The sequence below is a fragment of the Ptychodera flava genome, chromosome 13 (assembly GCF_041260155.1).
Source record: "Ptychodera flava strain L36383 chromosome 13, AS_Pfla_20210202, whole genome shotgun sequence".
NCBI classification, from domain to species: Eukaryota; Metazoa; Hemichordata; class Enteropneusta; family Ptychoderidae; genus Ptychodera; species Ptychodera flava.
The window spans coordinates 487,023-508,518 of NC_091940.1; the positions used below are offsets into that span (position 1 = coordinate 487,023).

Sequence of the window (21,496 nt, forward strand, 5' to 3'; positions counted from 1 at the left end):
ATCAATCTTCTAGACCGTACCCCCTCCTGAATATAAAATGTTCCATCCCTTAGTATACATAACACCAGATGACAGGAAATGTATTTACAACCTTGGAGATTTTTTAATTAATGCTATGAGTGTTATCGTTTGAATAAAGCAGATAGTGAAATGCCTTCCACTGTGGGGGTGATTACGACATCTGGAATTATCCTGGATCCAAAAATTTGCCTCAGCTTTGTTTTCTGGATCAAATTTTACTACAAATTGATACCAAATATGAAAAAATTATGTTCACAGCCCACGAAACTGTCTCACAACATATCCTGGATTGGTGTAGGTCATTTTAGGTCACAAACAGAGAAAATTACCTAAAATATACAAATTTGGGGGTTTTCCTTGAGCAGGAAATTTATCTAATAACATCCATTGGGACTTTTGTACCAAATTACAAAGCTATCAGATAAGTAATTTTAAGAACAAGTTTTCTTGACCAAAAATGACAAAATTGTCGTAAAAATACAAAATTTGTATATTTCAGGACAACTTCAACATATCTAACTATTGTCATCCCTGGACATCTGTTCACCAAATATAAAAAATGTCTGTTCAGGGGCTTTAAAAAGAAAATACTTTTTTAGGACTTTTTGACCAAAAATGATAAAAATTGTCCAAAAACAGTAATTTTCCCAATTTTGTGGTAATTTCAACAAATTAAAAGGGTTACACCCATGCAAACATCCAACCCAAATTTGAGAGAAACTGGGCTGGCAGTTTCAGCGAAGAAGAAGTTTTACTTAAAATGAGGAAAATAACCAAAAATTCAGCAAAAATACAAAATTCAAGAATCTTCACGATATACATAAAACTGTATAAGGTCTATCTAAGGTACATGCATACTAATTTTCACAGCAATCAAACCAGCGGTTCTTAAGTTATTGATTTTTGACCATTTTCACATTTTTAAGATCATTTGCATAATTTGGGCACTGCAAACTTCATTTGAACAAAATCCCATCTACAGCCTAGGATGCATCCACAGACCAAATACCAAGCTGAAACGTGCAGCGGTTCCCGTGCTTTTGATGTTGACGGACATACTGTACTTACGTACATACATACATACATACATACATAAATACATACATACATACATACATACAGACATACATAAAGACGCCACTGACTTCAGCTTATATGATAACCTCACATTGGTATAACAAATGTTAGCTAAAAACTGTTTCTCATAATTATATTTTGCATCTACACAACAAATATCAAAACAGTAATTACTGCAGTTCTCAAGATATTTGAGTGGATGGACGCCTCATAAACGGACATACATACATCCATACATACATACATACATACATACATATACATACATACATACATACCGTAAAATTCCCAATTGAAGCCGCGGCTTGTATTAGAAACATTTTTGAGGGACCCCTGGGATCACGCACTGAAGTCCCAGTGCGGCTTCAATTACGTACATTTCCTGTGTTTGGATATTTTTCTCAATGCTCACCAAGCATTGCAGGGGCAATCGCTATTGTTATGCAAATTTCACAAAAATGTCACTTCTGTATTCAGAGATTGTACAATCAGTTTTTTTGGACGTGTAAGTCGATTTTGAAAGCGATAGAAGATCAAATGGTGTTGAAAAAAATCGTGCATAAAATTAGCATAAATTAAGCGTCCATGGCAGATGGGTCCCCTTGATTTAGAGCCATCTTGTGTTACCGAACCGGTGGCTCATACTTGGATAGTGCAATAAAGGCAAGTGAATGACCTTTGGTAACTTTACTGGCATGTTTTTGTGAACTGTTTTGCGATCAAATTTTATTTTCTCATGATCAAAAACGGAACGTGTACAAGCTTATACGCACCCACCATGATCATTCAGCAGCCACAGTAAGGCAGTTCATTATGTCAATATGATGCAGGTGGTGTTGTTGTACGTCAGGCATCGGTAAGGGTACGTGGGTATTGAATGAAAACTACGTATTTGAAACATGGTATCTCAATCTCTCAACTATTTTAACTTGTAAACAAACACCGTTGCTTCAAAATTGTTGCATCACTGCCATCAGGTAATTGACTATGGCGGTGTTTACCACATTGACAAAAACTTCGGCCGCGTTCAAACATACACACAAACCTACCGATACATGGGGCATTGTTTGTGCTTTTGTTACTATCAATGACAAAATGCACAATGGTAGTAGTGTTAATAAGGAACTTTTTATTGTGTATTTTTTCTGTAAGAAAGACACCTGTCAATCATTAGCACAAGTCAATGACGCGACGCAAGCCAGCTGGTGTGAATTTCAGCATGCATTGTTTCATGATGGGCTCAGAGAAGGGGTGCGGCTTCTATTATGGTACAATTCAAAAACCCAAAATGGGCAAACAATGAGCCAAGACAATGTTTCAAAGTCAGGGTGCGGCTTCAATTAGAGGTGCGGCCTCAATTGGGAATTTTATGGTACATACATACATACATACATACAGACTGACGCCGTACGCCGGACAGATACCCATCCCAATAGCTTCTATAGACTATATAGTCTATAGTAGCTAAAAATTCGTAAAATTACGTGTTCGTTGATTTTTGCTTGAATGAGGATGTCTTTTATGTTTTTATTTCTTTATATGTATGATACGTTTTTCTTGAAATGTTGTGGCCAGTGTTTGATCGCCCTGAACTTCAGAAAAGTGCATATTTAAAAATAAAAATCCCTGCCAACGTACCTACCCTATTTTAGAAAACCATGTTATTGGAGGGGCACAATTTATTTTTCTTGGCCTTATCCAATGTGCTGAAGTTTGTGTGGAGGTTACAAGCCACTCGCACACTCTTGAACAAGTCATCGTTGATGACACAGTCCCCACTTGTTAATAGGTACTTTGATTTCAGGTCCTCAGAGAGGATAGAGTCCTTTTCATTAGGTCTGTGATAAAAATACTTTTGAATAAATTCGCTTGATACATGTCTGAGTTGTAGTTCAGGACATGAAAAAATCGTAATAAAATGGCCACATGGTGGCCATATTGGATCGTATCACAAAACAAATCAATGTGCATATGTATGACTTAGGTCAATGTCCTTGTACCAACTTTGATTAAAATCGGTTTAGATATGCCTGAGTTATGGCTTTGTACATGAAAAAATCATAACAAAATGGCCGCACAGCAGCCATATTGAATCGTGTCACAAAACAAATTGATGTGCATATGTATGACATTGGTCAATCTCCTTGTACCAACTTTGAATAAAATCGCTTGATACATGTCTGAGTTATGGTTCTGGACATGAAAAAATTGTAACAAAATGGCCGCACAGCTGCCATATTGGATTGTATCACAAAACAAATTGATGTGCATAGCTATGACATTGATCAATGTCTTTGTACCAACTTTGAATAAAATCTGTTGAAACATGCCTGAGTAATGGCTCTGTACATGAAAATATCATAATAAAATGGCCGCCTGGCGGCCATATTGGATCGTATCACAAAACAAATTGATGTGCATATGTATGACATAGGTCAATCTCCTTGTACCAACTTTGAATAAAATCGGTTGAGATATGCCTGAGTTATTGCTCTGTACATGAAAAAATCGTAACAAAATGGCCGCACAGCGCCCATATTGGATCGTATCACCAAAAAAATTGAAGTGCATATCTATGACATTGGTCAATGTCCTTGTATCAACTTTGAATAAAATCAGTTGAAACATGCCTGAGTTATTGCTCTGTACATGAAAAAATCGTAATAAAATGGCCGCCTGGCAGCCATATTGGATCGTATCACGAAAACAATCGACATGCACCTGTATGACATATGAAGTAATCGTTGTACCAAGTTTGAATGAAATCGCTAAAGGCATCTCTGAGATATCTGCGTGAACGGACGGACGCACGGACGCACGCACGCACGCACGCACGCACGGACATGACCAAACCTATAAGTCCCCCCGGACGATTTCCGCGGGGACTAAAAATGAAGATATGAAGAGGTGGGCGTAGTAACTCGTTATGTAATGGTGTCAACCATCCATGGTGGTTAAGGTAAAGGGCGACGAATTCGGACGCGCACACGCTTTAGAACGTTTCTGCGCAGATTTAACTCCAGCCTGTCGCAAATGGGTTACTTTGTGGCGCATGTATTTAACATCACCTGTCATTGTTGAAATTGCGCTTTTACCCAATTTTTTGACCCAGTCTCTTAGAAATACATGTGACCTATAACCTTGTCATATTTTGACCCCCTAGGAAGCTGGTTTTTATTCAACATGAGCGAAAAATTCACATTTCTCTCCCATTTACATGACGCATATTACCCATTCACCTGGAGATATTGTAAAAAGTAGCGTGGTGACACCCTTTTATTAAAAGTGTAAACTAAATGGTATTATGTCAGGGTTTTATTCGCCAAGTTTGGTCAAAATGACACCATTCAAAGCGACAGGAAGAAAGTTCGAAAATTATGTAGTGATATAATTTCGATATCGTCATTTTGAAATCGATACTTATGTAAAAATTTCTTTACAAACATCATGAAAACTATACATTCGATAGACATGGATCTTAAGTCTTGGTATTTATTAAAATTAACTCATTTGCTAAGCTTTTTATAATTGCTTTCTTTAGTTTAAGTGAATTATATCATTTTTATTTATTTCTAACGACGCCATTTTAACGTCCGTTTCCATGGAAACGAGCATGGTGACCCCCATTTTTTATTTTATTTTTGCACTTGCACAACTTCCAAGAATATTTGTGCAAAGTTTCAAGAAAATGACACCACAACTTAATTTTGACGTAATTCATAGTACTTCACCTTAAGGTGGTTGGAAAGGCTAGAGCGTCAGTTATAAATTTCGACAAAACTATAAAAATATAAAAGTAGTCAACATTCTCTGTGGAATAAAAAAAACTAGACATTTGGGCACAAAGGCATTGCAGAGTTATAGCCTGTTAAAACTTCTGAAAAACTGACCAAATAAGAAGAAGTTGGGGAGTCCTTAGTGTATTAACTATGGTAGAGGTCCCCTAGCTTTTAATAAAATGTTTGAAAAGGGAAAGTCATTATTTGCTGTTTTTCAGGAAAGTTTGACAAGGCGGTGCTGGCATTCAGAGTGAGTGACTGCTATTGTAAATGCATTTTTAGATTCTTTGAGTGTCAAAGAGGTGTCAAAAGTGAGATTAACCAAAAAAAAACTGCTCTATGACTTCAAAAAAGGGGTGCAAATATGGCTGGTTTTCAACATTTTTGACAGAATAACAGTTTTTCTACATAATTGTATACCAATTTAATCAACTTTGAAATGAGATATGGACATGGAACTTTTACAGCCTATTAACAAGGTTACAGATAAGATTTGTACGGCACAATTTTCCTGTATTTGAAGTACATTTTGAAATTTGAAAGAATTTTTAATAATTTTTTGATATATAAACCCACGTAAAATCATAAAAACAAATTTTATTTACAAATCCTGCCGTACAAATCTTACAATAAATAGTGTCAACATATTTATAACTAATTTGGTAATATTAATACTATCCAATTATTATGAAATTCAAATATGTAAAAAAAATATGAAAATTAATTTTAATATTTACTATTTAATTTACTGGTGTCATATTTCAAAATCATGGCTGCAAATATACAATTTTTATATTCTTTGGAGAAAATATTAACTAAGGGAATTATCCTGAAAATTTGAACTAAATATCTTGATTCTAACACTTGAAACTTGACATTAACTCTGAGAAAAGAATTGGTGCAAAAATAGCCTTTCCAACCACCTTAATTCAAATTTCATGGACACCCTGACATACATTAAACATTACTGTAAAGAGCAAAGAGGCAGTTTTATATATGCTCGAAGCCATCTAGGGTCACAGTTTGGGTAGCCTATTGATTTGACTGGGGATTTTTGCCATTGAAAAGTATGTAGAAAATGGCCGACTTGTCCCTTTAAGTGACTTTATCTTTGTGTTCCCCTCTTGTGTCTTGAGACAGTTGACCGATGTTGTTAGTAGTTTCTTTCTTTGTTCTTTTTCAGGCTTGTTCCGGGGGGAAGGCCGCGCTGCAATGTGGCCGGCAGCCACTCATGCCTGGAGTTTGGTCATAATTTGGGGGGGTACTGTCATGGGCCCAAGTTGGTGCCCAGTAGCACGTTGTCCTATGTGCGGTTGGATCCAGTGAGGGACTCCATACCGCCCGCAAAGCCCTGTCTGTGACTGGTGCCCATATTGGATTGGCTTGTAAACAAGAAGACATTGGTATTAGTATTAGTGGTATGTCCTTCTACCAAGTTGGACAGAATTAGGTATGTCATACCCTGGCTCTTGAAATGTCAAAATTGTGGTGTATGGTGGCGCTGTTGATCGGCAGCCTTTCTCCACTCTCTCAGTTTTTAACGTTTTACCGCTTTTAACCAGTGAATTTCCCCGAAGTTTTTATACCTTCTGGTTTTTAAATATTTTCTGCCTTGGATTCGTCACAAGTTTTAAAGCTCTACCATGCTTGGAAGCAGTATTCGTTCAATTATCGATGTCCGACAGTGCCTGGGTGCTAGCAGAAGTTCTTTCAATATGGCGACGAAGATGTCCCTTTGTTCAGCAATGCCTACCAAGTTATTTTTTCGACCACGTGGACGCAAGGCGGGATGCAAGCATCCAAAGCCAAGGTATGGGATCCAAACGATTATAACTAATCAACGTGCTCCACAGATTCGACACAAACATTCATGTGCAAGAGTACTTCGTCTAATTCCGGTCTCTTCACAAAGTAATGCACTCAACGAGCATGCCATTAAAACCGTACTCACCACTCGCTCAGATACACAAACCTCTGGATACAAACAAACCTCAACACTTGTCGAAATTCCAAGAACATCGTCCTGCTTCAACAAACCCAATCTTAACACTGCCCTGTGGAACGCCCGTTCTCTGAACGGCAAAATCGGTGCTATCGCATCTACTTTGCTGGAAGGGAAATTGGACATCATGATTATCACTGAGACCTTGTTAAAGAGTCAGTTTGATCCTGTCATTGCTGAACTTAATTCTGCAATTAGCAGGTATAACTTTTACCATGATCAATCCCGCTCTCATCGACGCGGAGGAGGGGTAACTGTCTTGGCTCGTTCTAACCTACGACTTGTTGAAAAAAGATCAAAGATGTTCCAGTCCTTCGAATCGTTAGACGTTACATTTAAATCTGCAAGTCAGTTTCTATGCATTATCACTGTTTACCGTCCTCCAAAATCCATGAAGAATAAGGCGACAGTAAGTGACTTTATCTCCGAGTTTTCCACTCTTTTGGAAACAGCCGTACCTTCCTCGGGCCATCTCTTAGTTGCTGGAGATTTTAATTTTCCATTTGAGAACACAGATTCCTCCGACACAAGTAAGCTGATCGACCTTCTTCACTCAGTCGGCCTACAACAGCATGTCAAGATATCAACACACAGTAAAGGCCACACATTGGATTTACTTATAACGCGATCATCAGAGCAATTGCTTCACTCCATCAAATCTGACGACTCTCTTAACTCTGATCACAGCTTATTGTATTTTGGGCTGAATGTTCAACGATCACGTACCCAACATCAAGGTAAAAATCTCACAACGTCACTTTCGTACCATGAACATTGACAGACTGATTGATATTATTTCATCCAAAATGATCGGTCATCCACGCAATACCAACCCAGAGGATGTGTATGTTTATTTCCATGATGTTGTTACCGATGCTCTCGATACAGTCGCCCCTATCAAAAGCAAATCAGTCTTAAATAAAGTGCGTGCACCATGGTTCACTGAGGATCTACTGACTTTTAGAAGAGAGGTTCGCAACTTCGTGACAGGATTGGTCAACAACCGCACAGCTGTGAGATTAATGATGTAATGCCGAGCCATACTTTAGCTGAATTTGACCCGGTGTCACCTGGGGATATAATTGCGTTAGTGAAACAGTCATCACCGAAATCTTGTGAATCGACATTCTACCGCATGGAGTGTTGAAGAAATGTGTACACATCTTGGCACCTTTCCTTGCGGATCTATTCAACAATTCGTTCACAACTGGCATCGTTCCGAGTCATTTCACGTCAGCGATAATTCGTCCATTGTTAAAGAAAGTAGATCTTGATCAGAACATTCTGAAGAACTACAGGCCGGTTTCAAATCTCCCTTTCTTATCGAAAGTCCTCGAACGGGCTGTTGTTCAGCAATTGAACCATCACCTTACTAAATTTAGTCTTTTCACAAAGTTTCAAAGCGCTTACCGGGCTAACCATAGCACAGAAACTGCTCTCCTCCGTGTTCACAACGACATAATGCTTGCCTTGAATAACAAACATGATGTGATTCTCATCATGTTAGATCTATCAGCGGCGTTCGATACAATTGATCATGAAATTATGCTTCAGAGACTACAATTTCGTTTCGGTATAACAGGCAAATGTCTATCTTGGTTTCGTTCGTACCTCGTTGATCGCCAGCAACGCGTCAAGGTTGGATCTGCATCATCATCCATTTTCTCGCATGAAATACGGTGTTCCGCAAGGATCTGTTCTCGGCCCTCTCTTGTTTACACTCTACACTGCACCTCTGGAAGACATCTTCGTACACCATGGGATTGATTGCATGATATACGCGGACGATACGCAAATTTATGTCATCTGCAATAGACCTGACGATATCCGGAATAACATTGAACTCTGTGTTGACGACGTCCGCAGCTGGATGAAATCTAACATGCTTGCACTAAATGACAACAAAACTGAAGTTATTCACTTCTCATCAAGTCTAAAATCTGATGTGACAAAGCTAGACAGTCTGAGAATTGGTCAATGCGACATAATCCCTTCAGTTTCAGTCAGAAATCTTGGCATTACTTTAAGTCGGGATGGTAGCATGTCTGACCATATCAATACATTGTACAGAAATGATTTCTTCTCTTTGCATAGAATAGCTAAAATTCGTAAACTTCTTGACAGATCTACAACTGAAAAACTAGTCCATGCATTTGTGACGTCCCACTTAGACTATTGTAACAGTCTTTTGTTTGGTATCCCTAGAGGACAACTTGCACGACTACAGTGTCTGCAGATGCGTGTCTGCAGAATGCCGCGGCGAGGTTAGTTTCTCGTACGCGCAAATTCGATCATGTCACACCCGTTCTCAAAGATTTACATTGGTTACCGGTAGAGGCTCGCATCAGATTTAAAATTTTGTTGCTAACATTCAAGATTATCCATGGAAATGCACCTATTTATCTGAGAGATTTATTAGATTTATATGTACCAGCTAGAGACCTGCGATCACGTGACAAATTATGTTTAACCCAGCCCCGTGGCAATTTTAACAAGACATATGGACAGAGAGCGTTTTCAGTATGTGCACCCTTACTATGGAATGATTTGCCATATGAAATTAAGACTGCCAGAAGTGTAGATAGTTTTAAGTGCAATTTGAAAACCCATCTTTTTACTCAGTTTTATGTGTAATTTTCTGTTTTAATTTTCTTGTGTGGTTGTACTTTTAAATTATTTTATCCAGCTATGTACAATGCACTGAGACGTACGTGTAGTGCATTTTAAACAATTTTTAATAATAATAATAATAAATTACACTAATCTGCAAGAAACCTGTCCAGGCATGTCTGAGTACTGGCTTTTGACATAAAAAAGTCAAGAACAGATGTGAAACAATGCCCCATGGTCAGTACACAACAGACTTGCTATAATTAGCTATTAATACTGCTATATGCCTTTCTTGACTGGTAAATCTTTGTATGATCAACATCTGGAAAAAGTGTCATATTTAGAGCAGACATTCAAGATATAGATCTCTAATCACAAACATTGTTTGCCTGTTTAGCCAATCTGGGTTGCCACCCCAATCACAAAAGATCATTAAATACGTCAATTAATAATTTATCAACAGAATGTTGCTTTACACTTTTACACAACAGGAAGAGCAACATCTGTATCATGTTTCATCAAATTTGATGCAGTACTTCTGGACATATCACACTAATTAGGAAAGTTCATTTTATGTGAAAATTAGAAATTAATTAACACGATACTGGTAAACATCTTTATACACAGTTGAAGAAACATGAGCTCAACATCTATACCAAGTTTCAACAAATCAGTACAGAACTTGTCTTTTGAGTTTGGAGCTTCCATGTTTGCCACACACAGCTTTCTTTACTGTGATGTACAAGTTTCTTTTACCCTGGCACACAACATCAAAGGATGTGAAGATTGCCAAATGTTCTCTTATCATGCCAAATGTTTCTAAATAAAGCCACTGCAGCAGAGATTTAGCCAAGCAGTTCTCTCTGTTGCCTCTCCGCTAGGCGACTGATGCCGTATGTTGTGGGTTCGAACCCGATTGAAAACTAGCCGTCTTACCTCCCGGTTCAATCATTCTAACAACCAGGGGCGCTTTTGTACGGAGAAGTCATTTTTATTAGGGATATTGAAATACTTGCAAAATTGGGACTAGTCTTTATAATATATACCGGTAGTATACTGAAACTCCAAACTCAAATGATTGTATTTGATGTACCAGCCTAATTATGAAACTTCATCAAATATGCAGATATATGTAATCAATTGAAATGACATGACATGTAAATGTCTTTGCTTGCTACTATAACACTTTGGGATCAACATCTGTACCAAGTTTCATCAAATTTGGTTCAATATATCTGGACATAGCACACTAATTAGGAAAGTTCATTAAATATGCAAATTGACAATTAATTGACAAGATACTACTAAATGTCTTTATTTCTTAATACAAAACTTTGAGATCAACATCTGTACCAAGTTTCATCAAATTTGCTGCAGTATTTTTGGACAAAGTGCACTAACTAGGAAAGTTCATTAAATATATGCAAATTACTATTATTTGACATGATCCTGCTAAATGTCTTTGCACAAACTTACCGTTCTAGTATATAAATATCTGTAAGAAGTTTCATCAAATTTGAGTAAGTCTGTATCGAAATATTACAGGAATTATAAAAATTCCATAAAATTTGCAAATTAGCAATTTATTGACATAATATTGACTAATGTATATGTGTGGTGTTTAGAGCTCTGAGTAACCAACATGTGTACAAAGTTTCATCAAATTTGGCACTGTCTCTTGAGAAACAAAGCTTGTTTTCTAAAATCACTAATTATGTATATTATTGCTAATTACTCATGCCAAGAACAAAAACGATGGACGTGCATATGTATGCCAACAATTCTTGTACAAAGTTTTAAAAGGAATTGGCAGGCATATCTGAGATATCTGCTTGGTTGGACGGAACGCATACCATAAGTCCTCTGGACTTTGTCCAGGGACTGGAAGAGATCATAGTATTGAGTTAGAAGCAAGATGACTGTTCTCAACAGTAGTTTTTCAATCAGAAAAAACTATTCCATGAACTTTCAGCAGTCACAGGTGGCAACTTCTATATAACAGGTTCATCACTGCTCACTTACTTCACTCACCTTGTAGACTAAGTAAACTTTTTCTACTAACATTCTGCTTGCCAAAATACAAACTAACTTTTATGTATATACAAGTACTACTCTCTGACAACGTAGTGGTCCTAAAAAGGACCATTTCTGATGTTACTCTGTGAATTAATCATCAGTAACACACCAAGCTTACAATGGATTTCATTAAGAATATGGCCTGCATGATATCACCATTAAACTTAATATCGTCCATACGATAAGAATGAGGTGACATTGTTTGAATATCGTACTTGCTTGATTAAAAATGGAATGTTTGCTGACAACTACTCACATGGTGGCCTGAGGATACGATAAAGCTAGTTCTGAAATGCAAGCGTTTGCCTATATTTGGGCCAGTGTGCCTGGGTGTGTTATAGCAACTAATTATTACACAAATGTAAGGGTTTTTTTAATATAGCATTACACAAGAATACGCATGGCTCGAGGTATATACAAATTTACAGATATTTTTTGAGATATCCCAAATTATAACATGCTTAGCTGGAATTCGGAAATCTGATTGGCTGGAGCTTGTAGCCGAAGTGTTCTCGTTCCCATTTTATTTACATTGTACACATCATCATTAGCTGAATTGCTCACTGATCACGGTGTTTCACATCAATTGTATGCGGATGATACGGGGATTTACATCTCGTTTGAGGTTGATGACTCTGCACCCGCCATTGCTCAGATTTCTGATTGTATCAGGGGTGTGCAGTTTTGGATGTTGAGTCACCGTTTGAAGATGACTGACAGTAAGACGGAGGTCATCTGCTTTGAAACGAGGCATTCCCTCTCCCGTCTCAGGCCTGTGGATGTTGCAATAGGCAGCTCCCTTGTGAATTCGGCGCCAGTTGTCAAAAATCTTGGTGTTCTTCTTGATAGCCAATTGACGATGGAGCGGCATGTGACATCCACATGCAGGAGTGCATACTTCCATTTACGGAATATAGCTCACATCTGTAAATTTCTCCTACGTTTGCCACTTGAAAGGCTCATTCATGCTTTCATTTTTTCTAAGTTGGACTATTGCAATGTATTGTTTCTTGGGCTTCCCTTATGTTTACTACGGAAACTACAGCTAGTTCAAAATAGCGCGGCTCGCCTATTGTCTGGCTGCCGCAAGTATGATCACATATCTCCTGTTTTAAGATCACTCACTGGCTCCCAATCGAACGTAGAACTGAATTCAAAGTCTTATTACTGGTTTTTAAGGCACTTCATGGTCTTGCGCCCATCTATATTATTGACCTTTTAACACCCAAGAGTAATACGCGCCATCTACGTTCTTCAGATTTGGGCTTGCTTGAGGTTCCGTTTACGAGGTCTTCATGATATACAAACGGGCCTTCAGCCATGTCGCTCCGCGTTTATGGAACGATTTACCGGCTGATATTAGAATGTGCAATACCATCGATTGTTTTAAGAAACGTCTAAAAATGCATCTTTTTCGCAAAGCTTTTAATTTATTGTCTCTTTAAGATTTTATACATTTTCCTGTGCCTGCATGTTTTTTAGTGTCAAAGGTTTGTTTATTTTTTACATTTGTGAACCGTTTAGAGCATTTTATGGATTTACGGCATAGAAAAATAAAATTATTATCAATATTCTCAACAAGAAGACCTGCGCACTGCGTAACATTTTTGAGCTTGCGCAAATTTTGAATGCCGACTTGGGAGCTCAACGCCGCAATGTCGAATAAGTCAACGGCTTGAGATTGATTTTGATTGTTAAATTTTAGTCTAGTGCAGCTCTATAAACCAACAAATGAAGAGTTTCTATAAGCAGCGGAGGCTATGTAACAACAAAACAATTTTTTAATTTTTTTGAGCATGTTTTTGAAGTAAAATTCTTCAAGTTTGATGTCTAATCGCGATATCGATGCGTTGCGTAACCGTATTATGAATTCAACTGTGCATGCGCGCGTTCTGAAACGTTCTATTTTAGAGGTTGTATGAGGCTGGGCGCTCCTGAACTCTCGTCCCAACTTCGGCCCTTAAAGTAACGACATTGTCCAATTATTTTTAACTTTAGCATATTATAATAAGGTTATAAACAGTGCGCTCGGGTATTTGGTTGCGGATATAAGACCTCTGGGGTGAAAATTAGCATATTTGGGTGAAATAATCACCGAGCGAAGCTAATTTTCACCCAGAGGTCTTATATCCGCAACCAAATACCCTCACTCGCCGTTTATAACCTCTAAATAGGAGCATAAAATGGAGTAGACACTGCACAATTTGTTAACATACGGTACAAACATCAGACTAAAGTGCATTATTTGGTTAAACAATGGGAAATGCTTACGCTAATGGGGTATAATTTGAAAAGTAATGAATGTAATGTATTTTTTAACATTTCATAATTACCTTGTAAACAAAATCTTCCAAGGTTGGAGAACCTTTGATAAGTCTAGTACACCTCAAAACCTGGAAAAAAAGCAATAACATAGTATTGTTTGCACAAGCATGCACAGTTCCAAAAGTTTCCATCATTGACCTCAGACATCCTACAACAATACCACTACCAGTACATCATATATGCAACACACTAAATTTGATTTTTCATAGCGAGTATATCAGTTAACTACACCATGATTCCAAATCACAAAACCAAATTACTTAAGAGAAGTCGAGTCATTGTTAATGACATAGTCCCCGCTCGCATTTCGTATGCAATGGGAGAGTTTATGATGGATTGGTGGCATGGTGGTGGGGCTGTTGGATGTGGGTTATATAATTTTTTGGGGAGCTTGTTTGAGCTTGGACATTTGTTTGTAATGAATTGAAAATCAGATTCTCTATTGATGTCAGCATGTATAAAATGATGTGGAAGTTTTGAATTCTCTACGCAAATTGTGATAGTCAGGCTATGAAGAGAAACAGATGTAATATCGAAAGGTACGGTTTCAAGTGGTTAGTCTGTTATTGTGCAAACCAAATGTTGTAAATGATTACCAAGCCTAGTCAAAGAGTCAACAATAACTAGCATCGCATGTCCATTGTAGTGTAGATAGCCTTCATCATTTCAGCTATGAGAATCAAATACATAGAAAAAACCATTCTGCTTAGATAATGACATGCCATATTCTTTGATGATAAGGATTGCCTTTGTGGATGTCTGAAAAGCAGTGTGGAGAGCAGAGTATAATGTATAAATGATATTATCGATTGTACAGAAGTTCAATCAATCAATCAATCAAAAACATTTATAAAGCGCCAGGATCAATAACCATGTTATTTTCAAAGGCGCTGAGTTTTTAACATCAGTGTTCATGCGCTTTGGCAAATAAATGAGTCTTGAGTTTTTGTTTAAAAACTTTAACACTTTGGGCCAGTTGAATGTCAGAAGGTAGAGCATTCCAGAGTTGTGGTGCTGTGATGGAGAAAGCACGTCCACCATACATTTTGAGTCTGTATTTGGGTACACACAGCAGGTTCTTAGAGTTGGAGCGTAGTGAACGACGGGGTTTATATGGCTTGATCAGATCCTGAATGTAGACTGGGGTCAGACCGTTGAGAGCTTTGTAAGTTAGCAGGAGAATTTTGTAGTCAAGTCTGTACTGAACAGGCAACCAATGAAGACTGCAAAGTACTGGTGATATATGATCTGTTCTTCTTGAACGGGTGATGATTCTGGTTATCCCCAAAATAACCCAACATGGATGAGGTTGGATCACAAGCAAAATACCACTGTCCAAATAAAAGCTTGTTTTCAAATCTGTTGCCTGTAAATATGCACATGAATCTCTACAATGCCTGTGTGGATACAATTTGTCATACAACCACTTTCCTACATAAAGAATTGAATCAATACCAGTTCTGTTCCAAAAACACGTCAAAATTTTTAAAATATGCTAAGGCTATTAGGCTATTTGGCATGCATGTGCTGGTATCAGCAGCACAGAGTGAAAATGTAGGTGACCCTGATGCAAGTTGCCTTAAGTTTAATAACCTTTATCATCACTGCCTTAGTACATACTGGTGCAGTGTCAGGGCTTGGATTTGTTTCAATATCACCTCCCAAAACAAGTAGTGCTTACCTATATTGATTACACAAAAAAATTTGGATGATCTATGTTATAGAAAAATACTGTTGTTGTGCCATTTTTAAGATAACTTTACAGTGAACACAATGAAAACAGCCAATTGATATTCTGTACTGCTGCAACAAGAGACTTACGATTGTGAGATGGTTTAATGTCGTATTAAAGATATTTGTGAAGGAAAATATCAGATTCTTTCTTTTCATAGCTCACACTGTTGTACATTTTACTTTTGAAGAGTTTTTACACAGGAATTATACTGGTATGTCTTTGTTTCTTTGACTTTGTTGGTGTTATCAGTCAGTAATTTGTGTTTGGCAAGGGACAAGTTATATCAGTGACGTGTTTCGCAACTCCTTGTTTCAACTCCCTATATACCTAGCTATTGACTCCATCTCATATGCCTTAGTTTTTATCTTCTGTTATGCCTTGTTTTTGACTTCTTGTTTTTGGCCTTATCTGGCAAAACTCAACAACGATTTCCAAGCTTAATTGACACAGTATTTTATATAGCTGTTTCAAATCAAACTGATGAAACAATTCCCTTCATACAGAAGTGACATTGTGGTATTTGACGCAAAATTATTCTAAAATATGCAAAAAATTGAAGTCTTTGTAATTTAATACTTGTGACAATGACTACTCGGCTTACACTGCACTGCATGGCCGGCCGGCCTGAACATGGAAATAGAACACGTGCATGTGCTTGAAAGTGAAAAGGTTCATTCACAGTAACGCCACAAAACAAAAGTGACTTTGATTCATCACTGTCCTTCTCTATGATCAGACCATAACTTTCCAAGCAACATTGTATCTACACATCACAAAGCGTTGTGCCAATACAGTTACGTGTATTTGTTATGGTTGATGTCACTGGTGTAGGCTATACTGTTTACGGCCCGAGTGATCATCTAGAGTCTGCCGAGTGGCATTCCCGAGGTCCCATTAGATTTTGACTGCAGTCTACTTATTTGTCTAGCCTTGGAATACACTTAGTCTGTAGTAAAAGAGTTTTTTCTGTGAACATGAAGTCTTTATACTGCAAAGGAACGTACATCATGGCATGGAACCTGCACATGGCCGCTACACTGTACGCTACGGCAGATCAACGTCTGAGAGACGTTGATGTTGAAGAACCCCAGCTCATTGTTTTTAGGTAACAGAGCATGCGCATCTAAGGAAAATTTAACCCCCAACTGCTATGGAAAAAACTATCAGCAAGTTTGACTCACTTCATTTGTACGGACTTCGCAGTAACTTTATGCAAACGTACGCATTTTGGACACATTTTACTCAAATAAAAACCCACTTGAGTACAAAGTTTATGTCAAAAGACTCCCAAAGAAGTATAAAAAATTTACCGCAATGCAACAGAACATCAGAGGACCATGGTCATAAAACATAGAAGCGAGAATGTCAATGGTGGAACATAGTACACCAACGTACAAATTTCGAGTCGCCAGTCTGGCGAATGCTTTGACAGTCTGAGTCACCAATGAGTCATTTGCCGTCTGGCGAGCGGTAGCACGAACACTGCAAAGGTAATTTTAGATTCTGATTCAGGGGTTGTAGCTCGTAATAGTCCAAAAATGTGAATCCTTGGTAGCCAAATTGGGTATTTTGTAAAGACAACAGGCGTGCATAAATCGCTTTAGAAATGACTGAGAAATGGGTGCCGAGAAATGGCTGGTTACAGATGACGGCTGGACATGACTTCGGATTCGCATTCAGAAAATACGAGCCTGAATACCAGATATCAAGGGTAATTTAGGATTCAGATTCAAAGGATGTAGCTCTGAATAGCCAAAAAAAGTGAATATTTGATGGTCAAATTTGATTTTTTTGTGGAAAAAAGTGGCGTCCATTGAGTGGTCATAGGGTACTAAAGGCCAAGTTGTTCTAAAATCGCTTTAAAAATGACCGAGATATCATTGGAGACGGATGCACGGACGGACGGACAGGACCTAATATACTAGTCCCCTGCGCTGCGCGCACGGGGAATAATAAAATCATCACTTTGATAAAATAAGAAAGACAGTTTAACAGAGCTTCATTAAATTCAAAATTATCCATGTTTTGATCCTGCACAGTAGGTCTTAATCAGCATGAAACAAGTCATCGTTGATGACACAGTCCCCATTTGTTTAATGGTTACTTTGATCACAAGTCCCAGAGGATAGAGTCCTGTTCATTAATTGGGTCTGTGATTAAAGATGAGTTCCATGGTGGTGAAAACGTTAAAACAATGTGGGCAGCCACTCTTATTACAAAAGGTCATTGAATAAGTCAACTAGTAATAAATTGCAGCTGGATGTTGCTTAACATTTTTGCATTCTATTATGACACTGACAGATTATCACGCATACCACATTTCATACACAATACCGCAAACTGTGAATGAATTGTATTACAGCACTGTGAGATCAATATCTGTACAAAGTTTCATCAAATTTAATAAGGTTTTTCTGGACATATCACTCTAATTAGCAAAGTTCAGTAAATATGTAAATTAACAATTACTTAACATGACACTGCATTGAGTCTTTGTTCAATGTTAAAGCAATGTGAGCTCAACATCTGTACCAAGTTTCATGAAATTGCATGAACCGTTTTTCAACATATCATCCTAATTACAAAAATTCAATACATATGCAAATCAGCAGTTAAGTGGCCAATAATGGCATACAGAAGGAACAGAAATATAGGCGATACACTTATAAACGCCAGGCTTCACAAAAGCTACAATAGCTCGAAGTCAGATTCACATGTGGCCAACACGAACACAACAAGACCAAACCATACACATTCTAGCTTCCCTACTTGAACAACAACATAAGTGGAACAACATACCAACACATAAAAAGAATCAACCATTCAACATGTCTCACCAATCAAAAATGAATTTTAAGTGACTGATGAAGAAAACTCTGTATTCGAAACGTAGCACCAAAGGATCGCAGTGTCACATTAGTCTCTCTGCTTCAGTGCGGATTAACATCAAGACACGTAGATTACGGGTATGTCTCGCCATAGCAAACCAACATTTTACATAAAACAGCCAAACATGATATACACTTACAATATACACAACACAAGTCATTGTTGATGACACAGTCCCCGCTTATTAATGGGTACTTTAATTAAAAGTCCTCCGAGAGGATAAGAGTCCTCTTCATTAATTAGGTCTCTGATTAAAATCACTGTGATACAGATGGGGCTTAATGGCTGAGAATGAGTTCCATAGTGGTGAAAACATAAAACCAATATAGGCCTCCATTCTCATTACAAAAGGTCATTAAATGAGACAATTAGTAACTAATTCACAGGATGTTGCCAAAAAGTTTTGCATCCTATCATAACACTGACAGATTATCACCAGTACCATATTTCATAAAGTTTGATGCAAAGCTTCTGGACATTCACCCTAAACAATTAAAATCATCATGTAAATGCACATTAGCAATTATAAACAATACCGCAATGTGTCATTGAATTGTACTTATAACACTATGAGATCAACATCTGCACCAAATTTCATCAAATTTGATGCAGTATTTGAGGACATATCACTCTAATTAGGAAAGTTCATTACATATGCAATTACAAATCCATTAACATGACACTGAAAAATGTCTTTATTACATGAACTGGCCTGTATCTCAACCTGTGTGATGTACACCAGCACAGATAAGAAATCCATATTATCCCTGTTGTACGTCATCAGCTGGAACTTTTTTCCTGCAATGGTACCGTTCATACATGCGCGCACGTCGTGACACAGACCGATTTGTCGTAATTGATGCCGTACTCTCATGGCATTTTGACAAAAAGGTGGCCTAAATCAAGATATGGAAACATAGAAGGCATGTACAACGAAATTTCGAGACGCTAAAGCTTTAGCTATTCCCAAGAATCGAATGAGGATACCGTCGATTGTTTTAACGGCTCAGTAACATCACGGCTCGAGTCATAAGGCTCAATGTGGATGTCGTCCAACCTGGCGATCGCCAAACAACGTTGTACCTGGCGATCGCCAAGCGACGTTGTACCTTGCGATCCCTGCTAGGAGATAAACCCGAAAGATACACCTCAACAGAATTCAACTGTATAATAAATGAGTACTGTATAATCTTCGGGATAGCGACATAGAAGGCACAGGCATAAAGTCATTTGACGAACAACAATAAATTTTCTTCATCACACAAATTATTCCGTTGTTTCTCGATCGGAATCAAACCTGCAGCATAACACATAAGCTGTCGACCTGTAGCCTTAACTCTGCAGTGCAGCACTGTAGAATCTGATGTATTTTGAAAGTTGACTCGGACAAGTAACAAAATTGGGATGTACCTACGGGCAATATATGTGTCACAGCAAACATCAAATTCCATAAGACGAAAGAATTGATGACTGAGATGGCCACTGGCGGCGGAGACCGGTCACGGCAGTGCCCACTACAAGCGAACACTCTGTGTGTCATCGGTCTGAATCTTTCGGGCTCGCCAAGATCATAAACTTGTGATATTTTAATAGCCACAGCATTACTAAGAATGATAAATACGGATTCGATCATGTCGTTGCATCAACTTCATAAATATAATTGTAATTCTAAATAACTCAAAATACTGTGGTTATCAGTCACTAGTGCGGTGCTATGTCCGCCGTGGCAGACTTGCCTTGGCATCGGTCCAGCGCGAGACAATGACTGACACACGCACGAGACCGAATCCGTATCTGATTGGTGGAGATACACTCAGTGTGACAGTTTTCGGACGACCTCAGTTTTCGGACATTTAATGACATGCTGTTCGTTGAACTCACTTCGCTCCGTATTGATAGCGTTTTACAAGTCATGCTACCGCATATTAAGTCAGGTGACGCTGCTGTCCCGATTTGGATATTTTTTAGGTAGAAGCTATTTCGGGTGTTACAAACTTGGCGAAGTTAGCCACACCGTACAATACAAGGTGTCGAACGCAACAAACAGAGACAGCCCTGTCCGATATCTGAGCGCTGTACACGTCGAAATATAGCTGAGTCGTCCATGGATTAAACGTAACTAATTATCACGAAATATTTCCATATAGTTTTCTAAACACACCAAAATTGAAAATCGGGATTTGAAGTTTCAATATATTAGCATTTAGCCCCTATAATCATATTCCAAATACGACGTCCGATTACTGCGATAGCAGTCCGATTACTACGCACTCAACATGGGTCAAACATTTGGCAACTTTGACCCCCTAAATGCCACTTCTGTCGGTGTTAACAGTTTGAGGATAAACACAATAAAGTTTCGAAAGGTATGATAATAAGATTTCTTAGTGCTCGTCATTTATGAAATGGCTTTGGGCGAAATTCACTACCCTGTCACACTGAGTGTACCATTCAATGTATCAAAATCTCAGCTTAAGGGGGAGACCCACATTCGCAGACACTTTCTTTAATCTGATTTTTCACCATTAAAATGAATCTTTAACCCGACATGTAGTATATGTTTGGGTAGCTCGACAATTGAAGATTATAAATATTGTAAGAATATTTCAAAACCTGTTCGCGTGTGTATGTTTGCTCAAAAATGTGTGTTTTTGAGTTTTTTCACTTAAAAAAGTGTAAGTATGAGAGGGTGATGGCCATTGGTGAGCCGTTTACTGCAATCGATAGCAGGGTAAGGTGTGTAAAAAACCGTGTCTTGGATTTTTGATACTCCGCTTTGTTTTTGCACAATTAGCCTTGAAAGTGAGAAGTGGTGGATTCTGAATAAATTAACGGCTTTTGTCCACGTTTGTCACGATATCTTTTGTTTTTGGAACATTATCGGAATTCTGAGACACGGTTTTGTAGAAACAGTCATTAACTACAACCTGTGAAAAGATAAGGCTAATCCGTCAACGCGGCGCCAAGTTACACTCTCCAGAA

At 38.0% G+C, this 21,496-nt stretch overlaps 1 protein-coding gene across 2 annotated transcripts in view; it reads right to left on the minus strand.

The window, feature by feature from the left end:
• Positions 1-21,496, minus strand: part of LOC139148629 (sodium leak channel NALCN-like) — a 548,532-nt gene that overhangs the window by 373,511 nt on the left and 153,525 nt on the right. For both annotated transcript variants that reach the window (XM_070720114.1, XM_070720115.1), the window contains exon 11: positions 13,899-13,958. In XM_070720114.1, the coding sequence (XP_070576215.1) occupies positions 13,899-13,958 (60 nt within the window). The remainder of the gene's footprint in view (positions 1-13,898; positions 13,959-21,496) is intronic.